This window comes from Bos taurus, chromosome 13 (assembly GCF_002263795.3).
Source record: "Bos taurus isolate L1 Dominette 01449 registration number 42190680 breed Hereford chromosome 13, ARS-UCD2.0, whole genome shotgun sequence".
In the NCBI taxonomy this organism is placed as follows: Eukaryota; Metazoa; Chordata; class Mammalia; order Artiodactyla; family Bovidae; genus Bos; species Bos taurus.
Window position 1 is genome coordinate 29,594,059 of NC_037340.1, and position 21,400 is coordinate 29,615,458.

Genomic DNA, 21,400 nt, shown 5'->3' on the forward strand with positions numbered 1-21,400 from the left:
GATATATGTATATGTTCTCTGGTGGATCAGACGGTCAAGAATTTGCCTGCAAGGCAGGAGACCTGGATTCAACTCTGGGTTGGGAAGACCCCCTGGAGAAGGGAATGTCAACCCATTTCAGTAGTCTTGCCTGGAGAATTCCACGGACAGAGGAGCCTGGTGGATTACATTCCATGCGGTTACAAAGGGTCAGACATGACTGAGAGATTAACACTTTCACTTTCATAGCTGGTTCACTTTGCTGTACAGTAAAAACTAACACAATATTGTAAAGCAACTATACTTCAATAATTTTTTTAAAGAAACTACCAATATAAAAAACATTAAGCTAAGAAAAGGAAAAAAGAAGCAATATAAAAATAGTATATTAGGAGGTGATCAGACTTGCGGAAAAAAGAAACACTAGAACATAGTAAGAGGACTAGAGAATACGATGGGAAGAGCGAGCTAGCTGGATGAAAATGGGTGAATTGAGATATTAACAATTGAAAACAAGGAAGTGAGCCAAGGGGATAAATGGAAGGAGGCAGCTACGACTAAATCCTTACTGTGGGAGCTAGGAGATGAACAGCCAGGTCACTGGTGCTGAGCAGTGTGATCCAGAGCTACAGAACAAGGGAGGAGTGATTGAGAGCAAATCTTGTTGGGCTTTGGTGGTTTTTACTCTGTAAAATGGGAAACCATTGCAGGATTAGGAGAAGAGAAATAACATAATTTTATAAGATCAAGTCTATTGTTTTGCTGTGAATAGACTGCAGGGGACAAGAGAAGCCTGTTGGAAACTACTGCAATACCAGAAGGGGAAAAGTGATGGTGGCTTGGGCTGGATGGAAGCAGTAAAGCCAACAGATTTTGCAGATGGATGGATATGTTGCTGACAAATAGCAAGAGAAAATGGACTCTAGTGACCACTTACTGAAAGTGGGAGACCATGGAAGGGGAAGAATTAAGCATGAGTGTTTGGAGGGTAGTTGTTTTGGACAACCATATGGATGTTGAGTAGTGCTTTTCTTGTGGCTCAGCTGGTAAAGAATCCGCCTGCCATGTGGGAGACCTGGGTTTGATCCCTGGGTTGGGAAGATCCCCTGGAGAATAGAAAGGCTACCCACTCCAGTATTCTAGCCTAGAGAATTCCATGAACTGTATAGGCCATGGGGTAGCAAAGGGTCAGACACAACTGAGCGACTTTCCCACACATGGATGCTGTATACACCTTGGAGTTTAGAGATCTGGATTAAGGAAATAAATTTGAGAGTTGTAAGTAAAGAGGCAGTATTTTAAATACAATAATGAAGGTAATGTTGGAAAAAATAATTAAAGCTATAGATGTCATTTATCATAGGTTTACTGGTGGCTCAGACGGTAAAGTGTCTGCCTGCAATGTGGGAGACCTGGATTCGATTCCTGGGTTGGGAAGATCCCCTGGAGAAGGAAATGGCAATCCTCTCCAGCACTCTTGCCTGGAAAATCCCATGAACGGAAGAGCCTGATAGGCTACAGTCCATGGGGTCACAAAGAGTCAGACACGACTGAGCCACTTCACTTCTTCTATGCTCAGCTCTATGGATTGGTTAAAGAGGTGGGACAGATAGGAGATATTTAGTATCAGGGACCTGAAGCCCAGTGGTCTCTATTCCTTGATCGGCTTTTTTAGGGAATGCTGTCTGTGACTGATGCAGTGGCAAGTGACACAGTCCTCTCTCCACCTCTAAGGGGGGTTGAGACAATTGCAAGGCTCCATCCAGAGACCCGCTTTCAAGCTCCAAACTGGGCCCCGCCCCCACGCACTTGCGCACAAAGGCCCGTTCACAGTGGGTGGGGCCTGAGTGAGTTCAAAGGGGCCTAAGTAAGCTGCGAAAGGCGTTGCCAGGTAAAGGAAGCGTTGCCAAGGCCGTGACAGTTGGCCTCTGGGTGGCCCAGCCCAGGCCACGGATCCCGAGTGGAGAGCACGAGCACCGCTGGGCTCGCTTGCAAGCTCCTGGGCGGGGCGCCCCGGCCTCTCAAGGATGGCTGAGCGAGGGTTACCCCTGCGAGCAGGACCCAAGGGTGAGAGGCCCCATTGCGGAGGGATGGGTGCGCCCTCTCCGAAGCCATCCAGGGTCCACCCCTTCTTCTTCAGGGTACCTGAGATTTGTCCGCCTCCCTCCTCTATTTTCTCGTTTCCTCTTTTTATGGAAGGGTCTTTAATTTCAACTCCTCGTGGTTTCCAGGCGGCCCTGTGCCCCCTTTGTCTTTAGGGGTCGCGATTCTGGGGCTCCTGTTTGAGTTCCTCCTGCAGGGCGACCATTTGATCCCCAGTGTTGAGGACACTTTCTCCATCCCAGCCTTCTCTAGGCAGATTTTGCCTTACAGACGTGATTGCTGATTTCTGGCAGGGAAAAAAAAAAAAAAAGTTTGAGGGACCAGAGAAGTCACATTAGTCACCTTGCAGGGTCCCTGAGAAGAGGGGCTTTATGCTGCAGAGGTACACAGCACACCTGGACGGTGGAGGCTTGGACTCTGGGAGCCAGTTTTGTTGTTCAACTGAACACCAACAACTTTGGGAACTGTGAGAAATTTAGAGGTTATCAAGTGACTTACTAGTTAAAGGGCCCTTCTGCCGTATCCTGCCTTGTCTAGGAACAGAAAAAAATAAAATGGGCAAAAAAATGGGAGATTAGCCTTACTGATGACTCTTGGAGTTTGAAAAGTAAAAGCACTTTTAAAAGCGAGAAGAAGGTGACAGATGTTTGCACAGAAAGGAGTTTGACAGTACATCAAATGCTTCTTCTGTTAGATCTGAGTCTCAGATTGTCAGGGAATTAATATCAGTTGGATTTTTCAATACCCATGTAAATCCTAATACTGTTTAATAAAATCTGATCTTTGCATAGTAGGGAGGCATTGCCATTTCCTGTGTCTCCAGATACAACTTAGTATTACAGAGGTAAAAAGTATTTCATATCAGTTATATTTTTTGCTACAGCTATCATTAAAACTTACAAAGTGCTAAAGTTACCAGCAGAATTAGTGCAGTCACTGAATTTCTGAGAATCACTCAAATCTTTAAGGAATTTTAAGTTGATTTTTTCCTATTTTTAGTTTCATTCTGTTTTTAGTAAATAGAAAGCTGTAAGAAGGTTTCGCAGGTGGCACAGTGTAAAGACTCCACTTGGCTTTAACATCATAAGCATTCATTGTTATAACTGAAATACAAATTCACTTACAGGATCTACTTTATTAGGTCTGATTTTAATGTATTTCAGCTAATAGAACCATACTGAAATAGAAAAATGAATTCAAGGAATCATGGTGAGAATTCTGGGCACTATTTTCATAAATGACTATAATATATACTGATACATAATAATTATAATATTAAAATGTAATATACATATATAATATGTACTATAAAATATTATTGTTCACTGTTCAGTCACTAAGTCATGTCTGACTCTTTACGCCCTGTGGTTTGCCGCACACCAGGCTTCTCTGTCCTTCTCTATCTCCCGGAGTTTGCTCAAACTCATGTCCATTGAATCGGTGATGACATCCAACCATTTCATCCTTTGTTGCCCCCTTCTCCACCTGCCCTCAATCTTTCCCAGCATCAGGGTCTTTTCCAATGAGTCAGCTCTTCACATCAGGCAGCCAAAGTATTGGAGCTTCAGCTTCAGTCCTTCCAATGAGTATTTAGGGTTGATTTCCTTTAGGATTGATTGACTGGTTTGATCTCCTTGCTGTCCAAGGGGCTCTCAAGAGTCTTCTCCAGCACCACAGTTCGAAAGCATTAATTCTTGGGCATTCAACTTTCTTTATGGTCCAACTCTCACATGCGCACATGACTACTGGAAGAACCATACATAACTTTGACTATATGGACCTTTGTGATGCCTCTGCTTTTTAATACGCTGTCTAGGTTGGTCATAGCTTTTCTTCCAAGAAGCAAGCAATTTTAACTTCAGGCTGCAGTAATTTTGGAGCCCACTAAAATAAAATCTGCCACTGTTTCCATTTTTCACTATCTATTTGCCATGAAGTGATGGGACTGGATGCCATGATCTTGGTTTTTTGAATGTTGAATTTTAACCCAGCTTTTTCACTCTCATCTTATATATAATAAATACTAAATGAATGATATTTTTGGGTAATAAGAAGTAGCTGAGAAAACAAGTGCAAGATTATGTCTTTGAAAAATTGGCTATACAAGTTTGATGACTATACAGTTACTTAAATGAGTTGAAAATTTATTTTCAGAAACTTTTTTTATTTAAAATTTTTTTAATATAAATTTATTTATTTTAATTGGAGGCTAATTACTTTACAATATTGTATTGGTTTTGCCATACACTGACATGAATCCACCACGGGTGTACATGTGTTCCCCATCCTGAACCCCCCTCTCACCTCCCTCCCCATCCCATCCCTCTGGGTCATCCCAATGCACTAGCCCCGAGTACCCTGTATCATGCTTCGAACCTGGACTGGCGATTCGTTTCACATATGATATTATACATGTTTCAATGCCATTCTCCCAAACCATCCCACCCTTGTCCTCCCCCCCCAGAGTCCAAAAGACTGTTCTATACATCTGTGTCTCTTTTGCTGTCTCACATACAGGGTTATCATTACCATCTTTATAAATTCCATATATATGCGTTAGTATACTGTATTGGTGTTTTTCTTTCTGGCTTACTTCACTCTGTATAATAGGCTCCAGTTTCATCCACCTCATTAGAACTGATTCAAATGTATTCTTTTTAATGGCTAAATAATACTCCATTGTGTATATGTACCACAGCTTTCTTATCCATTCATCTGCTGATGGACATCTAGGTTGCTTCCATGTCCTGGCTATTATAAACAGTGCTGCGATGAACATTGGGGTGCATGTGTCTCTTTCAATTCTGGTTTCCTCGGTGTGTATGGCCAGCAGTGGGATTGCTGTGTCATATGGCAGTTCTATTTCCAGTTTTTTAAGGAATCTCCATACTGTTCTCCATAGTGGCTGTACGAGTTTTCATTCCCACCAACAGCGTAAGAGGGTTCCCTTTTCTGCACATCTTCTCCAGCATTTATTGCTTGTAGACTTTTGGATAGCAGCCATTCTGACTGGCGTGAAATGGTACCTCATTGTGGTTTTGATTTGCATTTCTCTGATAATGAGCGATGCTGAGCATCTTTTCATGTGTTTGTTAGCCCTCTGTATGTCTTCTTTGGAGAAATGTCTGTTTAGTTCTTTGGCCCATTTTTTGATTAGGTCTTTTATTTTTCTGGAATTGAGCTGCAGGAGTTGCTTGTATATTTTTGAGATTAATTCTTTGTCAGTTACTTCGTTTGCTATTATTTTCTCCCATTCTGAAGGCTGTCTTTTCACTGTGCTTATAGTTTCCTTTGTTGTGCAGAAGCTTTTAAGTTTAATTAGGTCCCATTTGTTTATTGTTGCTTTTATTTCCAATATTCTGGGAGGTGGGTCATAGGGGATCCTGCTGTGATTTATGTGGGAGAGTGTTTTGCCTACGTTTTCCTCTAGGAGTTTTATAGTTTCTGGTCTTACGTTTAGATCTTTAATCCATTTTGAATTTATTTTTGAGTATGGTGTTAGAAAGTGTTCTAGTTTCATTCTTTTACAAGTGGTTGACCAGTTTTCCCAGCACCACTTGTTAAAGAGATTGTCTTTTCTCCATTGTATATTCTTGCCTCCTTTGTCAAAGATAAGGTGCACATAGGTGTGTGGATTTATCTCTGGGCTTTCTATTTTGTTCCATTGATCGATATTTCTGTCTTTGTGCCAGTACCATACTGTCTTGATGACTATGGCTTTGTAGTAGAGCCTGAGGTCAGCTATTTTGATTGCTCCAGTTCCATTCTTTTTTCTCAAGATTGCTTTGGCTATTCAAGGTTTTTTGTATTTCCATACAAATTGTGAAATTATTTGTTCTAGCTCTGTGAAAAATACTGTTTGTAGCTTGATAGGGATTGCATTGAATCTATAGATTGCCTTGGATAGTGTACTCATTTTCACTATATCGATTCTTCCAATCCATGAACGTGGTATATTTCTCCATCTATTTGTGTCCTCTTTGATTTATTTCACCAGTGTTTTATAGTTTTCTATATATAGGTCTTTTGTTTCTTTAGGTAGATTTATTCCTAAGTATTTTATTCTTTTTGTTGCAATGGTGAATGGAATTATTTCCTTAATTTCTCTTTGTTGTCTCATTGTTAGTGTATAGGAATGCAAGGGATTTCTGTGTGTTGATTTTATACCCTGCAAATCTACTATATTTATTGATTAGCTCTAGTAATTTTCTGGTGGAGTCTTTAGGGTTTTCTATGTAGAGGACCATGTCATCTGCAAACAGTGAGAGTTTTACTTCTTCTTTTCCAATCTGGATTCCTTTTATTTCTTTTTCTTCTCTGATGGCTGTGGCCAAAACTTCCAAAACTATGTTGAATAGTAGTGGTGAGAGTGGGCACCCTTGTCTTGTTCCTGACTTTAGGGGAAATGCTTTCAATTTTTCACCACAGAGGATAATGTTTGCTGAGAGATTGTCATATATAGCTTTTATTATGTTGAGGTATGTTCCTTCTATTCCTGCTTTCTGGAGAGTTTTTATCATAAATGGATGTTGAATTTTGTCCAAGGCTTTCTCTGTATCTATTGAGATAATCATATGGTTTTTGTTTTTCAATTTGTTAATATGGTGTGTTACATTGATTGATTTGTAGATATTGAAGAATCCTTGCATCCCTGGGATAAAGCCCACTTGGTCATGATGAATGATCTTTTTAATATATTGTTGGATTCTGTTTGCTAGAATTTTGTTAAGGATTTTTGCATCTATGTTCATCAGTGATATTGGCCTGTAGTTTTCTTTTTTTGTGGCATCTTTGTCAAGTTTTGGTATTAGGGTGATGGTGGCCTCACAGAATGAGTTTGGAAGTTTACCTTCCTCTGCAGTTTTCTGGAAGAGTTTGAGTAGGATAGGTGTTAGCTCTTCTCTAAATTTTTGGTAGAATTCATATGTGAAGCCGTCTGGTCCTGGACTTTTGTTTGCTGGAAGATTTCTGATTACAGTTTCAATTTCCATGCTTGTGATGGGTCTGTTAAGATTTTCTATTTCTTCCTGGTTCAGTTTTGAAAAGTTGTACTTTTCTAATAATTTGTCCATTTCTTCCAAGTTGTCTATTTTATTGGCATATAGTTGCTGATAGTAGTCTCTTATGATCCTTTGTATTTCTATGTTGTCTGTTGTGATCTCCCCATTTCACTTCTAATTTTGTTGATTTGATTTTTCTCCCTTTGTTTCTTGATGAGTCTGGCTAATGGTTTGTCAATTTTATTTATCTTCTCAAAGAACCAGCTTTGTTGATTTTTGCTATGGTCTCTTTTGTTTCTTTTGCATTTATTTCTGCCCTAATTTTTAAGATTTCTTTCCTTCTACTAACCCTGGGGTTCTTCATTTCTTTCTTTTCTAGTTGCTTTAGGTGTAGAGTTAGGTTATTTATTTGACTTTTTTCTTGTTTTTTTGAGGTAAGCCTGTACTGCTATGAAACTTCCCCTTAGCACTGCTTTTGCAGTGTCCCATAGATTTTGGGTTGTTGTGTTTTCATTTTCATTCATTTCTATGCATATTTTGATTTCTTTATCTCTTCTATGATTTGTTGGTTATTCAGCAGCATGTTTTCAGCCTCCATATGTTGGCATTTTTAATACTTTTTCTCCTGTAATTGACATCTAATCTTACTGCATTGTGGTCAGAAAAGATGCTTGGAATGATTTCAGTTTTTTTGAATCTACCAAGGCTAGATTTATGGCCCAGGATGTGATCTATCCTGGAGAAGGTTCCGTGTGCACTTGAGAAAAAGGTGAAATTCATTGTTTGGGGGTGAGATGTCCTATAGGTATCAATTAGGTCTAACTGGTCTATTGTATCATTTAAAGTCTGTGTTTCCTTGTTAATTTTCTGTTTAGTTGATCTATCCATAGGTGTGAGTGGAATATTAAAGTCTCCCATTATTATTGTGTTATTGTTAATTTCCCCTTTCATACTTGTTAGCATTTGTCTTACATATTGCGGTGCTCCTATGTTGGGTGCATATATATTTATAATTGTTATATATTCTTCTTGGACTGATCGATCCTTTGATCATTAGGTAGTGGCCTTCTTTGTCTCTTTTCACAGCCTTTGTTTTAAAGTCTATTTTATCGGATATGAGTATTGCTACTCCTGCTTTCTTTTGGTCTCTATTTGTGTGAAATATCTTTTTCCAGCCCACTTTCAGTCTGTATGTGTCCCTTGTTTCGAGGTGGATCTCTTGTAGACAACATATATTGGGGTCTTGTTTTGTATCCATTCAGCCAGTCTTGTCTTTTGGTTGGGGCATTCAACCCATTTACATTTAAGGTAATTATTGATAAGTATGATCCCGTTGCCACTTACTTTATTGTTTGGGGTTTGAGTTTATACACCCTTTCTGTGTTTCCTGTCTAGAGAAGATCCTTTAGCATTTGCTGGATAGCTGGTTTGGTGGTGTTGAATTCTCTCAGCTTTTGCTTGTCTGTAAAGCTTTTGATTTCTCCTTCATATTTCTATGAGATCTTTGCTGGGTACAGTAATCTGGGCTGTAGGTTATTTTCTTTCATCACTTTAAGTATGTCCAGCCATTCCCTTCTGGCCTGAAGAGTTTCTATTGAAAGATCAGCTGTTATCCTTATGTGAATCCCCTTGTGTGTTATTTTTTGTTTTTCCCTTGCTGCTTTTAATATTTGTTCTTTGTGTTTGATCTTTGTTAATTTGATTAATGTATGTCTTGAGGTGTTTCACCTTGAGTTTATCCTGTTTGTGACTCTCTGGGTTTCTTGGACTTGGGTGATTATTTCCTTCCCCATTTTAGGGAAGTTTTCAACTATTATCTCCTCAAGTATTTTCTCATGGTCTTTCTTTTTGTCTTCTGGGACTCCTATGACTTGAATGTTGGAGCATTTAACATTGTCCCAGAGGTCTCTGATGTTGTCCTCATTTCTTTTAATTCTTTTTTTTCCTCTCTGTTTCCTTTATTTCTACCATTCTATCTTCTACCTCACTTATCCTATCTTATGCCTCCATTATTCTACTGTTGGTTCACTCCAGAGTGTTTTTGATCTCATTTATTGCATTATTCACTATATATTGACTCTTTTTTATTTCTTCTAGGTCCCTGTTAAACCTTTCTTGCATCTTCTGGATCCTTGTCTCCAGGCTGTTTATCTGTAACTCCATTTTGTTTTCAAGACTTTGGATCATTTTCACTATCATTATTTGGAATTCTTTATCAGGTAGATAAAGACCAATCTTTTGTTTGGTTTGGTGGGCATTTATCCTGTTCCTTTACCTGCTGGATATTTCTCTGCCTTTTCATCTTGTTTATATTGCTGTGTTTGGGGTGACCTTTCTGTATCCTGGCAGTTTGTGGTTCCTCTTTTTTTTGGAGATTCCTCACTGTGGGTGGAGTTGGACAGGTAGCTTGTCAAGGTTTCCTGGTTAGGGAAGCTTGTGACAGTGTTCTGGTGGGTGGAGCTGGATTTCTTCTCTCTGGAGTGCAATGAAGTGTCTAGTAATGAGTTATGAGATGTCAATGGGTTTGGTGTGCCTTTGGGAAGCCTGTATATTGAAGCTCAGGGCTATGTTCCTGTGTTGCAGGAGAATTTGTGTGGTATGTCTTTCTCTGGAACTTGTTGGCCCTTGGGGTGGTGCTTGGTTTCAGTGTAGGTATGGAGGTGTTTGATGAGCTCCTATTGATTAATGTTCCCTGGAGTCAGGAATTCTCTGGTGTTCTCAGAATTTGGACTTAAGCCTCCTGCCTCTGGTTTTCAGTCTTATTCTTACAGTAGCCTCAAGACTTCTCCATCTATACAGCACCGATGGTAAAACATCTGGGTTAATGATAAGAAGTTTCTCCACAGTGAGGGACACCCGGAGAGGTACACGGAGTTACATAGGGAAGAGAGGAGGGAGGAGGGAGATAGAGGTGGCCAGGAGGAAAAGAGAGGGAATCGAAAGGGGCAAGAGCAAGCTAGCCAGTAATCACTTCCCTATGTGCTCTCCACAATCTGGACCCCCTCAGAGATGTTCACAGAGTTATACAAAGAGAAGAGAAGAGAGAGGAAGGAGACAGAGGTGGCCAGGAGGATAAAAGGGGGAATCAAAAGGAGAGAGATCTAGGCAGTAATCAGTTCCCTAAGTGTTCTCCACAGCCCAAAACACACGAGATTCACAGAGTTGAGTACAGAAGAGAAGGGGAAGGGAGGAGATAGAGGCAACCTGGTGGAGAAAAAGAAGAGTCCAAAGGGGGAGAGAGCAATCCAGCCAGTAATCTTGCTCCCAAGTAAAAATGGGTACTGAAGATTGGGTTCTTAAAGGTACAAAATTGATAACAAATACCAAAAGCAAAGATTAAAAATCTAGAGTAGAAGTTAGATTCTCAAAAATACAATATTAAAGAAAAAAAACAAAGTCACAGAAATTATAAAACAAAACTATATATATATATATATATATATGAAGTTTGCTTTAAAAATAGGGTCTTTTTTTTGCAAAGTAATAGTAGGTTATAAAAATGAAAATTAAAGGAGTAATAGAGGACTTAAAAAGTAAAAAAAAAAGTTTTAATTAAAAAATGATAGTAGTAAAAATATGTCCAGAACTTTCTCTGGTGGTGTTGTGGACACTGTGGGGTCAGTTCATTTTCAGATAGTTCCTTCAGTTCAGTTCAGTTTAGTTCAGTCGTTCAGTCGTGTCCGACTCTTTGAGACCCCATGAATCGCAGCACGCCAGGCCTCCCTGTCCATCACCAACTCCCGCAGTTCACTCAGACTCACGTCCATCAAGTCAGATGCCATCCAGCCATCTCATCCTCTGTCATCCCCTTCTCCTCCTGCCCAGCTCCCAGCATCAGAGTCTTTTCCAATGAGTCAACTCTTCGCATGAGGTGGCCAAAGTACTGGAGTTTCAGCTTTAGCATCATTCCTTCCAAAGAGATCCCAGGGCTGATCTCCTTCAGAATGGACTGGTTGGATTTCCTTGCAGTCCAAGGGACTATCAAGTGTCTTCTCCAACACCACAGTTCAAAAGCATCAATTCTTCGGTGCTCAGCCTTCTTCACAGTCCAACTCTCACATCCATACATGACCACAGGAAAAACCATAGCCTTGACTAGATGGACCTTTGTTGGCAAAGTAATGTCTCTGCTTTTGAATATGCTCTCTAGGTTGGTCATAACTTTCCTTCCAAGGAGTAAGCGTCTTTTAATTTCATGGCTGCAGTCACCATCTGCACTGATTTTGGAGCCCCAAAAAATAGAGTCTGACACTGTTTCCCCATCTATTTCCCATGAAGTGATGGGACCGGATGCCATGATCTTCGTTTTCTGAATGTTGAGCTTTAAGCCAACTTTTTCACTCTCCACTTTCACTTTCATCAAGAGGCTTTTGAGTTCCTCTTCACTTTCTGCCATAAGGGTGGTGTCATCTGCATATCTGAGGTTATTGATAGTTCCTTGACCCAGCTTATACTTTCAAGATCTATAGGCCCTTTCCTACGTAGTCATTGCTAACTGCAGGGTTTTAATCTATTGCACCTGTCACTTCCAAAGCGATTCCCTCTGTTCATTTTAGCTTCTTCTGTTTGCTGGCCTCTTCAGTGTCTAATTTCTTCCCTGACACAAGGGGGTGGTGGTGGTCACTTATTTAGGCTCACTTGTTCAGTCGTGCTGCAGGGAGAGAGGAACACTGCAAACAAATACCACTGGCATGTGTGGGGAGTGCTCACAATGTCTCGGCCACACTGGGTTTGCCCCCGCTCATAGCATGTGTGCTTTCCCAGTCTATACTGTTCAGGCTCTAGGTTGCTCTGCTGGGAACTGTCTGAGGCAGGCCCTGGGTTGCATGCACTTTCCAGGTCTAAGCTGCTCAGAAATAGGTTCTTGGGTACTCCACAAAGGCGCAGACTTGGTTGGGCCTTCATTTTGTGTCCTTCCCAGGTCCGAGCAGCTCAGGTAACCAGGTGCTTGGTGAGCGCAGTTGCCCCAATTGGGGGCTTTGACTTATTGCCTCCCCCATCCCTGCTGCTCAGTTTTCTGGGTGTACAACTGGCGCGCCTTCTCAGGTGTGCCATGTGTCTCTTCTGGGGAGCTGATCTCTGGCTGTGACCCTCCCAGTGGATGTTGACTATCCAGAATCCCAAGAAGTCTTGGTTAGCAACGAAGCCTGCTTGTAGGTTGGTAGATGATGCCTCTCTGGGGCCACGATTGCCCTCTTCCGGCTCTGGCTGCCCTCGCCTGCTTGTCTCCGGTGGGGGATGGGCTGGTCCACAGTGGGCTAGCTCTGCTCAGTCCTTTGTTCTGTGAGCAGGCCTGGCGGTGTCTTAGGTTAGGGCTTTTCAAGGGATAGCTATCCCACAGTTTGGGTTGCTATTTCTAGTTAGTTCTCTCAGATTGCCCTTGGGGCACTCAGGCCCGGTCCTTACCCTAAGCAATGCAGCCCCCGCCTCCCTGTCCAGTCCACACTTGCTAGTGGCAGATGCGGGTGTCTGCGCTGCTTCTCTGCTGGTAGTTGCTGTTAGGCACGTAATCTGTGGGTTTTAATTATTTATTTATTTTTCCTTCCGGTTATGTTGCCCTCTGAGGTTCCAAGGCTCGCCACAGACTCCCCGGTGAGAATGTTTACTGGTGTTTGGAAACTTCTCTCTTTTTTAAGACTCCCTTCCTGGACGGATCTCCGTTCCTACCTCTTTTGTCTCTCTTTTTATCTTTTATATTTTTTCCTACCTCCTTTTGAAGACAATGGACTGCCTTTCTGGGTGCCTAATGTCCTCTGCCAGCATTCAGAAGTTGTTTTGTGGAAATTGCTCAGCGTTCAAATGTTCTTTCGATGAATTTGTGGGGGAGAAAGTGGTCTCCCCCTTCCTATTCCTCCGCCATCTTAGCTGTCTTGCTCCTAAGTTGTTTTAAAATCAGTGATCTCAGTACCAGGACAGAGAGATAGCTTTTACCAACTGCACAGATAGTCCATCTTCTCACACCAGAGCACAGTGACCTGAGTTACTGGCCTGCAGTGAGTGGCATGTTTCTGAACAGTTAAGAAAAGAAAAAGGAGGAAACCATTGCTTCCCCATAAGAAGAAAAGGAAGACTGATCTTACATTCCCTTTTTAGGGAAAAAGAGGGAGGTAAAATTTTGAATATGATTAAATGAAATGATGGGAGGATACTTTGGCAATCTCCTGAGCAGTTAAAAATAAGAGAGTGAGGGGTGGCTTCCCTGGTGGCTCAGTGGTAAGAATCCACTTGTCAGTACAGGAGACACAGGTTCAATCCCTAATCTGGGAAGATTCCATGTGCCTCGGACCAGCTAAGCTGGTGCACCACAGCTATTGAGTCACCTGGGAGCCACAATTACTAAACCTATGTGCTGCAGCTACTGAAGCCTGTACACCCTAGAGACCATGCTCTACAATAAAAGATGCCACAGCAATGAGAAGCCTGCACTGCAACGAGAGAAGAGCCTGCTCAGCAAAGAAGACCTAGCACAGCCAAAAACATAAATAAATAAAATTAAAAACAAAAGTAAGAAAAGGATTTCAGAAATGTGTAAACTATTACTTGAAATGCCAGAATCAGTCTGCACCATTTAAGACATCACTCCAGGATTGACTTTATTTCCAAAATAGAAGATGAATCCTTCTTACTTTTTGAATTGAATGTTTAAAAAGCTAACATATTTAATGGGATTCTTAACTCTAATTTTTTAAAAATCTAGTTTTGTTCATTCTTAAAGGGGTTTCCCAAACTGTCACTACTGTGTTATGTAATAAACTTTTTTTTTTTAACATCCTTCAGAAATACTTAGTAAGAAGACCTGTGTAGCCATGGCTAATTCTGACGTGAAACCAAAATCAATAAGTCGTGCCAAAAAATGGTCAGAAGAGATAGAAAATCTGTACAGATTTCAACAAGCAGGATATCGAGATGAAATTGAATATAAACAAGTGAAGCAAGTTTCTATGGTAAGATTTATGCCTCTACAAATCTGAACTCCAAATGAATTTGTTAGAGGGTGAAAAGCACTAAAAAATAAAAACAAACAGAAAACCCACCACCAATAAAGCACTAGAGAATACTGAAAGGGAATTCTACCCCAACCCCCTGATTTTATTGATAAAGAGACTAAGGTTCAGAAGAATGATTTTCAGGTAGACTGCAGCAAGAGGTCTCAGCACAGAAACATTAAGAATTTTCTAGCTTTTACTGAGCAACTGTGCTGTGCCAGACAAATCCTTTATGGTAGGCCATAAAAGCCTGAGTCTCTTTCTCTCACTATGGTGAGGGTTCTGATAAGATAAATTCTCTTATCAGATATTCAGTTTTTTTCCTTTCTGTATTTTTTTATTTCAACTGCAAATTATATGCTTAGTCACTCAGTCATATCTGACTCTTTGCAACCCCATGGACTGTAGCCTGCTGGCCTTTCTGTCCATGGTGATTCTCTAGGCAAGAATACTGGAGTAGGTTGCCATGCTCCCCTCCAGGGGATCTTCCCAATCCAGGGATCAAACTGGTTCTCTTGCATTGCAGGTGGACTCTTTATCAGTTGACCTACCAAATTCTGTCTTAAGCAACAAAATCTCCTGACTTTGGCTGTATACTCCAGGCTTTCTTGAGAGAGTGGAGACACGGTTTTGCTTTTCAAAGACTAGACAAAACCTAGATATGGCCCTAATTTATTATGTGTTTTTAAAAATTCATTTATTCTACTGAATATGGGGAGACTGAGTTTTGAGGAATATTATAGAATATGATATAGTATTCATAAATGTATATTAGGTTTTAGAGTTGATATTACCACAAAGTGTTTATTATTGTTTATTTTCAAATTGTTTTATTATTATTAACTATTTTTCGAGACTCATTCATGGGCAGGTTTTTCAGATCCCCTTATTCTTTTTCTTTCTTCATTCTACTTGTTGATCTCCACTCCACATTTCCTAAAAAACTAGACAGAAAAAAATGATGAAGGCAACACAGATCTAAAGTGTAATAGACTCTTTTGTTTAATGGATATTAACTTAATAGAGAGTATTAGCAGTGGTGAGGTATAAAATTTAAAATACTGATCAAATGAGGATTTGACTGATGACTGTGACCTTCCCATATCCATTTTTTTTCAATTCTAGTAGCATTTTACACTTTGGTCCACATTACCAAAAGGGAGTTTTCATTACTTTATTATCTGTGGCTTTTAAATAGGCAAAACACAAGCATTAACATTTTACTGCAGGTCAGAAATAAGCTCCATATACCTTGCCTTCACACTGGGATGCCTGCCCCTGAAAGGTAAATAAGACCCAGGGACCTACAGGCACTCCGGCACCTACACCACCATTCCAGAAACTGTTGGGACTGAGCTCAGAGATATCAGATTTAAGGGAACACGAAGAACACCTTTAAAGAGGAAGTCCCCGAAAAGCACCTGAGGGATTTGTGTGTGTATGTGTGTATAATGAAGGGAAGAACACCTTTATCCATTGAATGACTTGACAATTACAGAGACGTTTTGTATTTCACTTCCGTGTATATTTTTTGGGTACCTGCCTTGTACCAGTTTCTGTGCCAGAAGCTTTAAAAAGATAAATATAAAATCAAGTGCCTGACCTCAGGAAATTTAGTGGGTAAGTGGAAAGAGTACAGACTGTGAAATCAGTCTGCCCAGGCTTTACATCCTGGCTCTCCTCCTTGGCTGTGTAACCCTGAACAAGGTTAATGCTTACCTTGCCAAGCTCAAGTGTAAAAGGGCCTGCTTTGGAAAAATGTCTCAGAAATTAAATGAAATCAAGCATTGGAAATACCTGATTTTGTGGTGCTCATTCATTCATTGAGTGAATGGTGTTTGGTGAATGATAGCTCTTATTATTCTTGTATCTTGGAGTGGAAGGTTAAGAGTGACAAATAGTGAAAACCTACGTGAGTGAAAATATACGCCTCCCCCCAAAAAAATTAGAGGAAGATAAAAATTTCTTCCTTTAGAGACAATCTTCCAAAGGGCTTTGTTCCTCAAGAGTCACTTGCAGTGGGCTGTAGAGAATGGACAGGATGATACCCAAAGGCTTCCTTTGATTGGCAGTGGTCTGAAGGGCTTGGGTGATGGTCTTTGTTCTTATCTGAAGTACATGTCCTTATAGACACTATCAGTACGGACTGATTTCCTGCCCAAGGAGAGCTGACTTGAAGACTATATTAACCCCCCAACCCCATCCCCACCACCACTCTCTAAGGAATGAAGTTTTCCTAGGTTGAATGGGAGTGATGGGTAGAAAACCAAGAAGGAAAAATTATGAAACAGCAAAGGGTTATAGAAGGGGAAAAAAGCCTAGAGGTTGATGAGACAAAACCAATATAGCTACTTGGAGGCCCCTCCTGATTTCCAGGGACAAGGTAGCTGGAAGCAGGACCTTGGTCCTTGTCTTCCTTGAAGAAAAATTCAGCAGAGAGACTGTGAAGCACATAAAGTGTTTATTGGAAGCAAAGAACCTGTAGAGGAACACCCAGGTGGGCTCAGAGTGAGCTGTACCCAATAGGGGTGGCTTAGATCGCTGATATGGGGGGCACTCGCCTGGGTTATCTCTGACTAGCCACCTTGTTTGTGCCCACATTTGGTCTGACTCAAGGTCCTTCGTGGTAGATGTGTGTGCATCTCTCACCCAAGATGGATTCCAGCGCAAAGATGTCTGGGAGGTTGGCAGGACATACTGTGAGCTGGTGGCTCCTCCCTCTTTTGTCTCCTTCTGAGACTGATGACCTCCTCTGTACATGTGTCCAGCTGGGAAATCCCCTTGACCACAAGACTGAGAAAAATGGCGTCGCTTTGTCTTCTGCCCCAGTCAGGGCTCTCGTCCTGCTCGTCTTACCTCAAAGTGTCAGCGGGAGAAGTGGCCACAGCTGCTCAGCCTGGGCCCATCTGTCTCCTTCCTCACTCCACATGAAGTGCAGTGGGTAATTCTAAAGCAGTGGCAGTCTACCGCTTCACTGAATGAGGTGGTTGGGGGACCCTAGTAAATGAGAGAACCTGCTGTTGGCCTCAAGAGAAAGAGAGCGGCAATGATGTCTTGAGAACTTCTTTCTTTCTCCACTGAGGGTAATGTAAACCACGAAGTCAAGCAGGCTTGACCTAAGTGATGGAAAACATTGCTTTTCTCTGTGATGTACCTGTCAGAGAGCCTGCCAGGGTTCATCGGATAGGCTGCTACCCATTCTTGCTAACTCCTAAATAAATGAGATGACAGGAGAAAGCAAAAATACATTGTTAGAAAATAAAAGATGTATATTTATTTATATTCATGGAGCTTTTGTACTCCAGTTTGGAAGTTGTGATTTATAAGTCTGGAGAATGAGTGGCTGCCAGTAGAGATGATGTTGAAGAACAAGACTTGGTTTTGAATGCCATGAACACAAAATCCAAATAATTGGGTTTTGACAGTGATGGAGTAGACATCACACCATCCAGAAGCAACATATCTAATCAGAGCAGAAATGCACTGGCCTGAGCAAGAAGGTATAATGTGAATTCACAGAGGAAGGGGAAAAAAAAGGTCCAAACTGAATCAAGCCAAACAATCAAGTAAGCAAACCAATATGGCAAATGAGAAAGACTAAAGTGGAGAAGCTAAGAAGAGGTTGCTGAAGACTCTGTTCATGACCTCAGATTTCTATGAAAATGAGCTTCAAGGTGTGCACGTGAAATATGGACGTGAAATACACATTCACCTTTAGAGACATTCAGTCTAGCTTCTTCCTGTTGCCTGGGCCTAGCCCTAATTCCCTCCTTAGGTATTATTTTCAGAAGTTAGTAAGTAATAATGCCTAAAATCATTTGTATATATAAGAATAAAGTTTAGATTATTCTGAATGTTTTATCTTGGCTGCAGAGTAGAAACTTAAATCTAGAAATTGGGATTTAGGGAGAAGCTTTGAACTAGTCGTCCTTCAGTATAAGGTTACAATGTACGACAAGTGTGTTGTATGTGTGTTTTTTATGTGTGTGTGTCTATGTGTCTACAAGTATAAGACATCACTAAGAGCTCTGTTTGGTGTGACTTACACTTTTAAATGTTTGATAGTGAACAATTATATGGAAGGACCATTACAATATTTGTGTTTTGGTTTGGATGTACAGGTAGATCGTTGGCCAGAGACAGGATATGTGAAGAAGCTTCAGAGAAGGGACAATACTTTCTATTACTACAACAAACAGAGGGAGTGCGATGACAAGGAAGTCCACAAAGTGAAAATTTATGCTTACTAGCCTTTCTTCTCAGTATTACTTGTCGTGATCTTTTTAAAAAATCCGTTGTTTCATTTGACATCATGTAAGTGTCACTTTACAAAATACCCCCAAGTGCAGACTCCAATGGAATGTTTTGAGACACCAAAAGTTGGTCTCTGGTAATCATCTCCTTTTGTTCTAAAATATAACTGCAGTAGCATGCCACTGATGCCCGCCTCAGTCTGGTTCTTCCTGTTTTAACTGTGGTAATGTTAACAGCTGTGCAGGGGAAGAGAAAGCCGCCCCCCAGGAAACCACTCAAGTGGTTGTGTAGAGGTTAGGCCCACCCCCAGCCCCCCAGCCTTTACCACTTCACTAGACCATCACTTTGAACTGCCAGATCTGCATTTTGTGGCCTGGGAGCTTTCTCTTGCCTCTAGATTCCTTTGCTTTTCACTGAATTGCCAAGAAATGATGGTCCCTGAGGCAGACAGGTGCCAGCCACCTGCTTCCTCTAGAGGAACGTTAATCTCCTGAGGTTAATCTCCAGTCACATGCCACAGTATCTCACTGGATGACATAGGCAATTGGTTATCTCCCTTCCTCACCCCTTCTCCCACTGCCCTGCTGGTCCTCTTTGAGTCACTTCCTTGGACTTGAAACCTTGTCCTGGGTCAGCTTCTGGGTCACCCTTGAATCACCACCACAGAAAATATGTTCCAGTGCTTCCTTTAATCACTGCAGAAATAGCCCAAGTACAAGGAAGGCTATTATCCTGGGAGACTTAAGAAGTGCCCCCAGATCAGTGAGTCCTGAGGACTTTGAATTTAAATAGATGAAAGATAGCCTTTTATTGTAAAGTTTTGTCACTGGGCTTCCCTAGTGGCTCATATGGTAAAGAATCCACCTGAAATGCAGGACACCTGTGTTCAATTCTGGGGTTGGGAAGATACCCTGAAGTGGGGCATGGCAACCCACTCCAGTATTCTTGCCTGGGATCCCCTGGACAGAGGAGCCTGGTGGGCTACAGTCCATGGGGTTGGGAAGGAGTCAGACACAAATAAAGCAACAGCATGCATGCATGCACAAGACTTTTTATTTGTCCCCATTGATAAGTTCTGACCATTAAATAGATTTCACGTCATGAGCTTGATAGCTTATGGGTGAACGATGTTGGATACGTTGGATCTCTGAAGAATAAGATTTAGCTTGGGACCAGGGACCAGGCTTGATCACTCAAGAGCTTATATGTAGCAGTTTTCTTAAAGTATAAAAAGGGACAGAGAAAGCTTCTGATGTAGACATCAGAAGAGGGGCGGAGAGTGGCCCCCTTGCTAGTCTTAGCAAGGGAGCTATATACTTTTTCAGTTGGTTATTACAGTAATGAAAAGAATGTCTCAAGGTTTAAAGGTCTTATCAGACCCACTCCCATAATATACATTTTACGATGACAGAATTAGTCAGAAGGTTCTCAAGAAGGAGAAACATGTCCTCAAGCAGGATACAATGTTATATTAACTATGACAAAGCAATGTAGAAAAAAAATGTGTCCTTATCTCCTCCTTGGGGACCCCAGACTTCTTATCAACCAACCCAGGAACTGACTCTCTCTCAAGCTCATATTTATCAATTCATTCAACTCCAGGTCCCCTTTCGCAGAACTATGTTTCCTCATGAAGCTCCATTAGTTTTCCTCAAAGTTGTGCCTTTTCAGAACAGATACATGATGGAAAGGATAAACAGACTAGCAAGCCTCTTGTATGCCTCTCACATGCTGCCTGGTGTCATCTTATTTACCACTTGTGTCAAGTCATGTTTCTGTACCTCTCTGGTCAGGATCACAGTCTATCATTTTCCAGATTTGACAGACCACTAGGTGCTGAGCATAGGAGGTCTTCTGAACCTGATAATGCTTTTTAAAAAATTTACCATGGTAGAATAATTGACCCCAAAGACAGCCACATCCTTAACCCTGGAACCTGTGGGTATGGCACCTTACCTGGCTAAAGAAACCCTGCAGATGTGATTAAAAAGAGAACTTGATATAGGGACATTAACCTGGAAAACCTCAGCAGACCCCATGAAATCACCCAGGTCCTTAAAGAGGGCAGCAGGCAAGTCAGAGTCAGAGGAGATGCGATGAAAGAAGCAGAGGTCTGAGAGAGGTAAGGCAGAAGCCAAAAGCCCCCCAAAACCACATAAAGCCCCTAGAAGCTAGAAAAGGCCAAAAATTGATTCTCTCCTCCTAGAGTCTCCAAAAGAAACACAGCTCTGCAAACCACTTGGTTTTGCCAAATAAGACCCCTTTTAGACTTCTGGTTTCTAGTCCTGTAAGAGAATAAACTCATGTTGTTCTACACACCAGTTTATGGTGATTTATTACAGCAGCATCAGGAAACAGACATTGACACAGTATAGATAAAGCCAGTAACATCCATAGTCTTGAACCACCCATGGCCTGCCATTTCTGATATTTTGTTTCAGGTTAAGGTTCAATCCAAGGGGGACTTCCCTGGTGGTCCAGGTGTTAAGGCTCTACCTTGCAATGTAGGGGTCGTGGGTTCAATCCCTGGTTGGAGAACTAAGATCCCACATGACTTCAAAAAGTTTGGAGTGAGGCCAGACTTTTAAAAAAAATTCAATCCAAAGAAGTTGCTCAGGCAGTTTTTGTCTGGAATCCTCTTAGTAATTAGCTTGAAGGTTCTAACTGCTACAGGACCTCTGCAGCAAGACTCACTTCACAAACATGGCCCTAGGGACTATGACATGCAGTTTTGGTTCAGAGTCCACATGACTGGCACTTTGTGCATATGCCTTATGGTAAGCTCAAGATGGTGCCAATCTTCCTTTCCTAACAAATGCAAAAGCCACTTTCTCCTTGGCCGCTCTTCATAAGTGCTGGTGCCAGCTTACCATCACGGTGCTAGAGAGCCGCGTTCACAATTACTCGTAGTAGGGTACCTGTTCTGTAGTGGGACTCGGCCCACACGCCTTGGTCCGTGGTGGAAACTGCCTCCCTGGCAAGACAAGCCCAGTCCTGTTCCATGATGGACAGTGGGGAATAGCTGTTCTAACACACAATTGCCAGTTTCAGCCTGAAGCTGCAAGAGGGCCAGACGGT

The 21,400-nt window shown here is 41.5% G+C and overlaps 1 protein-coding gene across 5 annotated transcripts; it reads left to right on the forward strand.

The window, feature by feature from the left end:
- The first annotated feature begins 1,825 nt into the window (after positions 1 to 1,825).
- On the forward strand, positions 1,826 to 18,508 carry MEIG1 (meiosis/spermiogenesis associated 1). 5 transcript variants are annotated; one of them, XM_059892765.1, is made up of 4 exons: positions 1,877 to 2,046; positions 9,180 to 9,301; positions 13,860 to 14,026; positions 18,190 to 18,508. In XM_059892765.1, exons 3-4 carry the CDS (start codon positions 13,889 to 13,891, stop codon positions 18,316 to 18,318), a joined length of 267 nt encoding a protein of 88 aa, XP_059748748.1. In that variant the 5' UTR covers positions 1,877 to 2,046; positions 9,180 to 9,301; positions 13,860 to 13,888; the 3' UTR covers positions 18,319 to 18,508. The 5 variants fall into 5 exon arrangements, with proteins under 5 accessions (XP_024856591.1, NP_001107996.2, XP_059748748.1 ...); XM_025000823.2 differs by lacking the exons at positions 1,877 to 2,046; positions 9,180 to 9,301 and adding an exon at positions 1,826 to 1,870; NM_001114524.2 differs by lacking the exon at positions 9,180 to 9,301 and having other exon boundaries at positions 1,859 to 2,046.
- Positions 18,509 to 21,400: the final 2,892 nt, after the last annotated feature.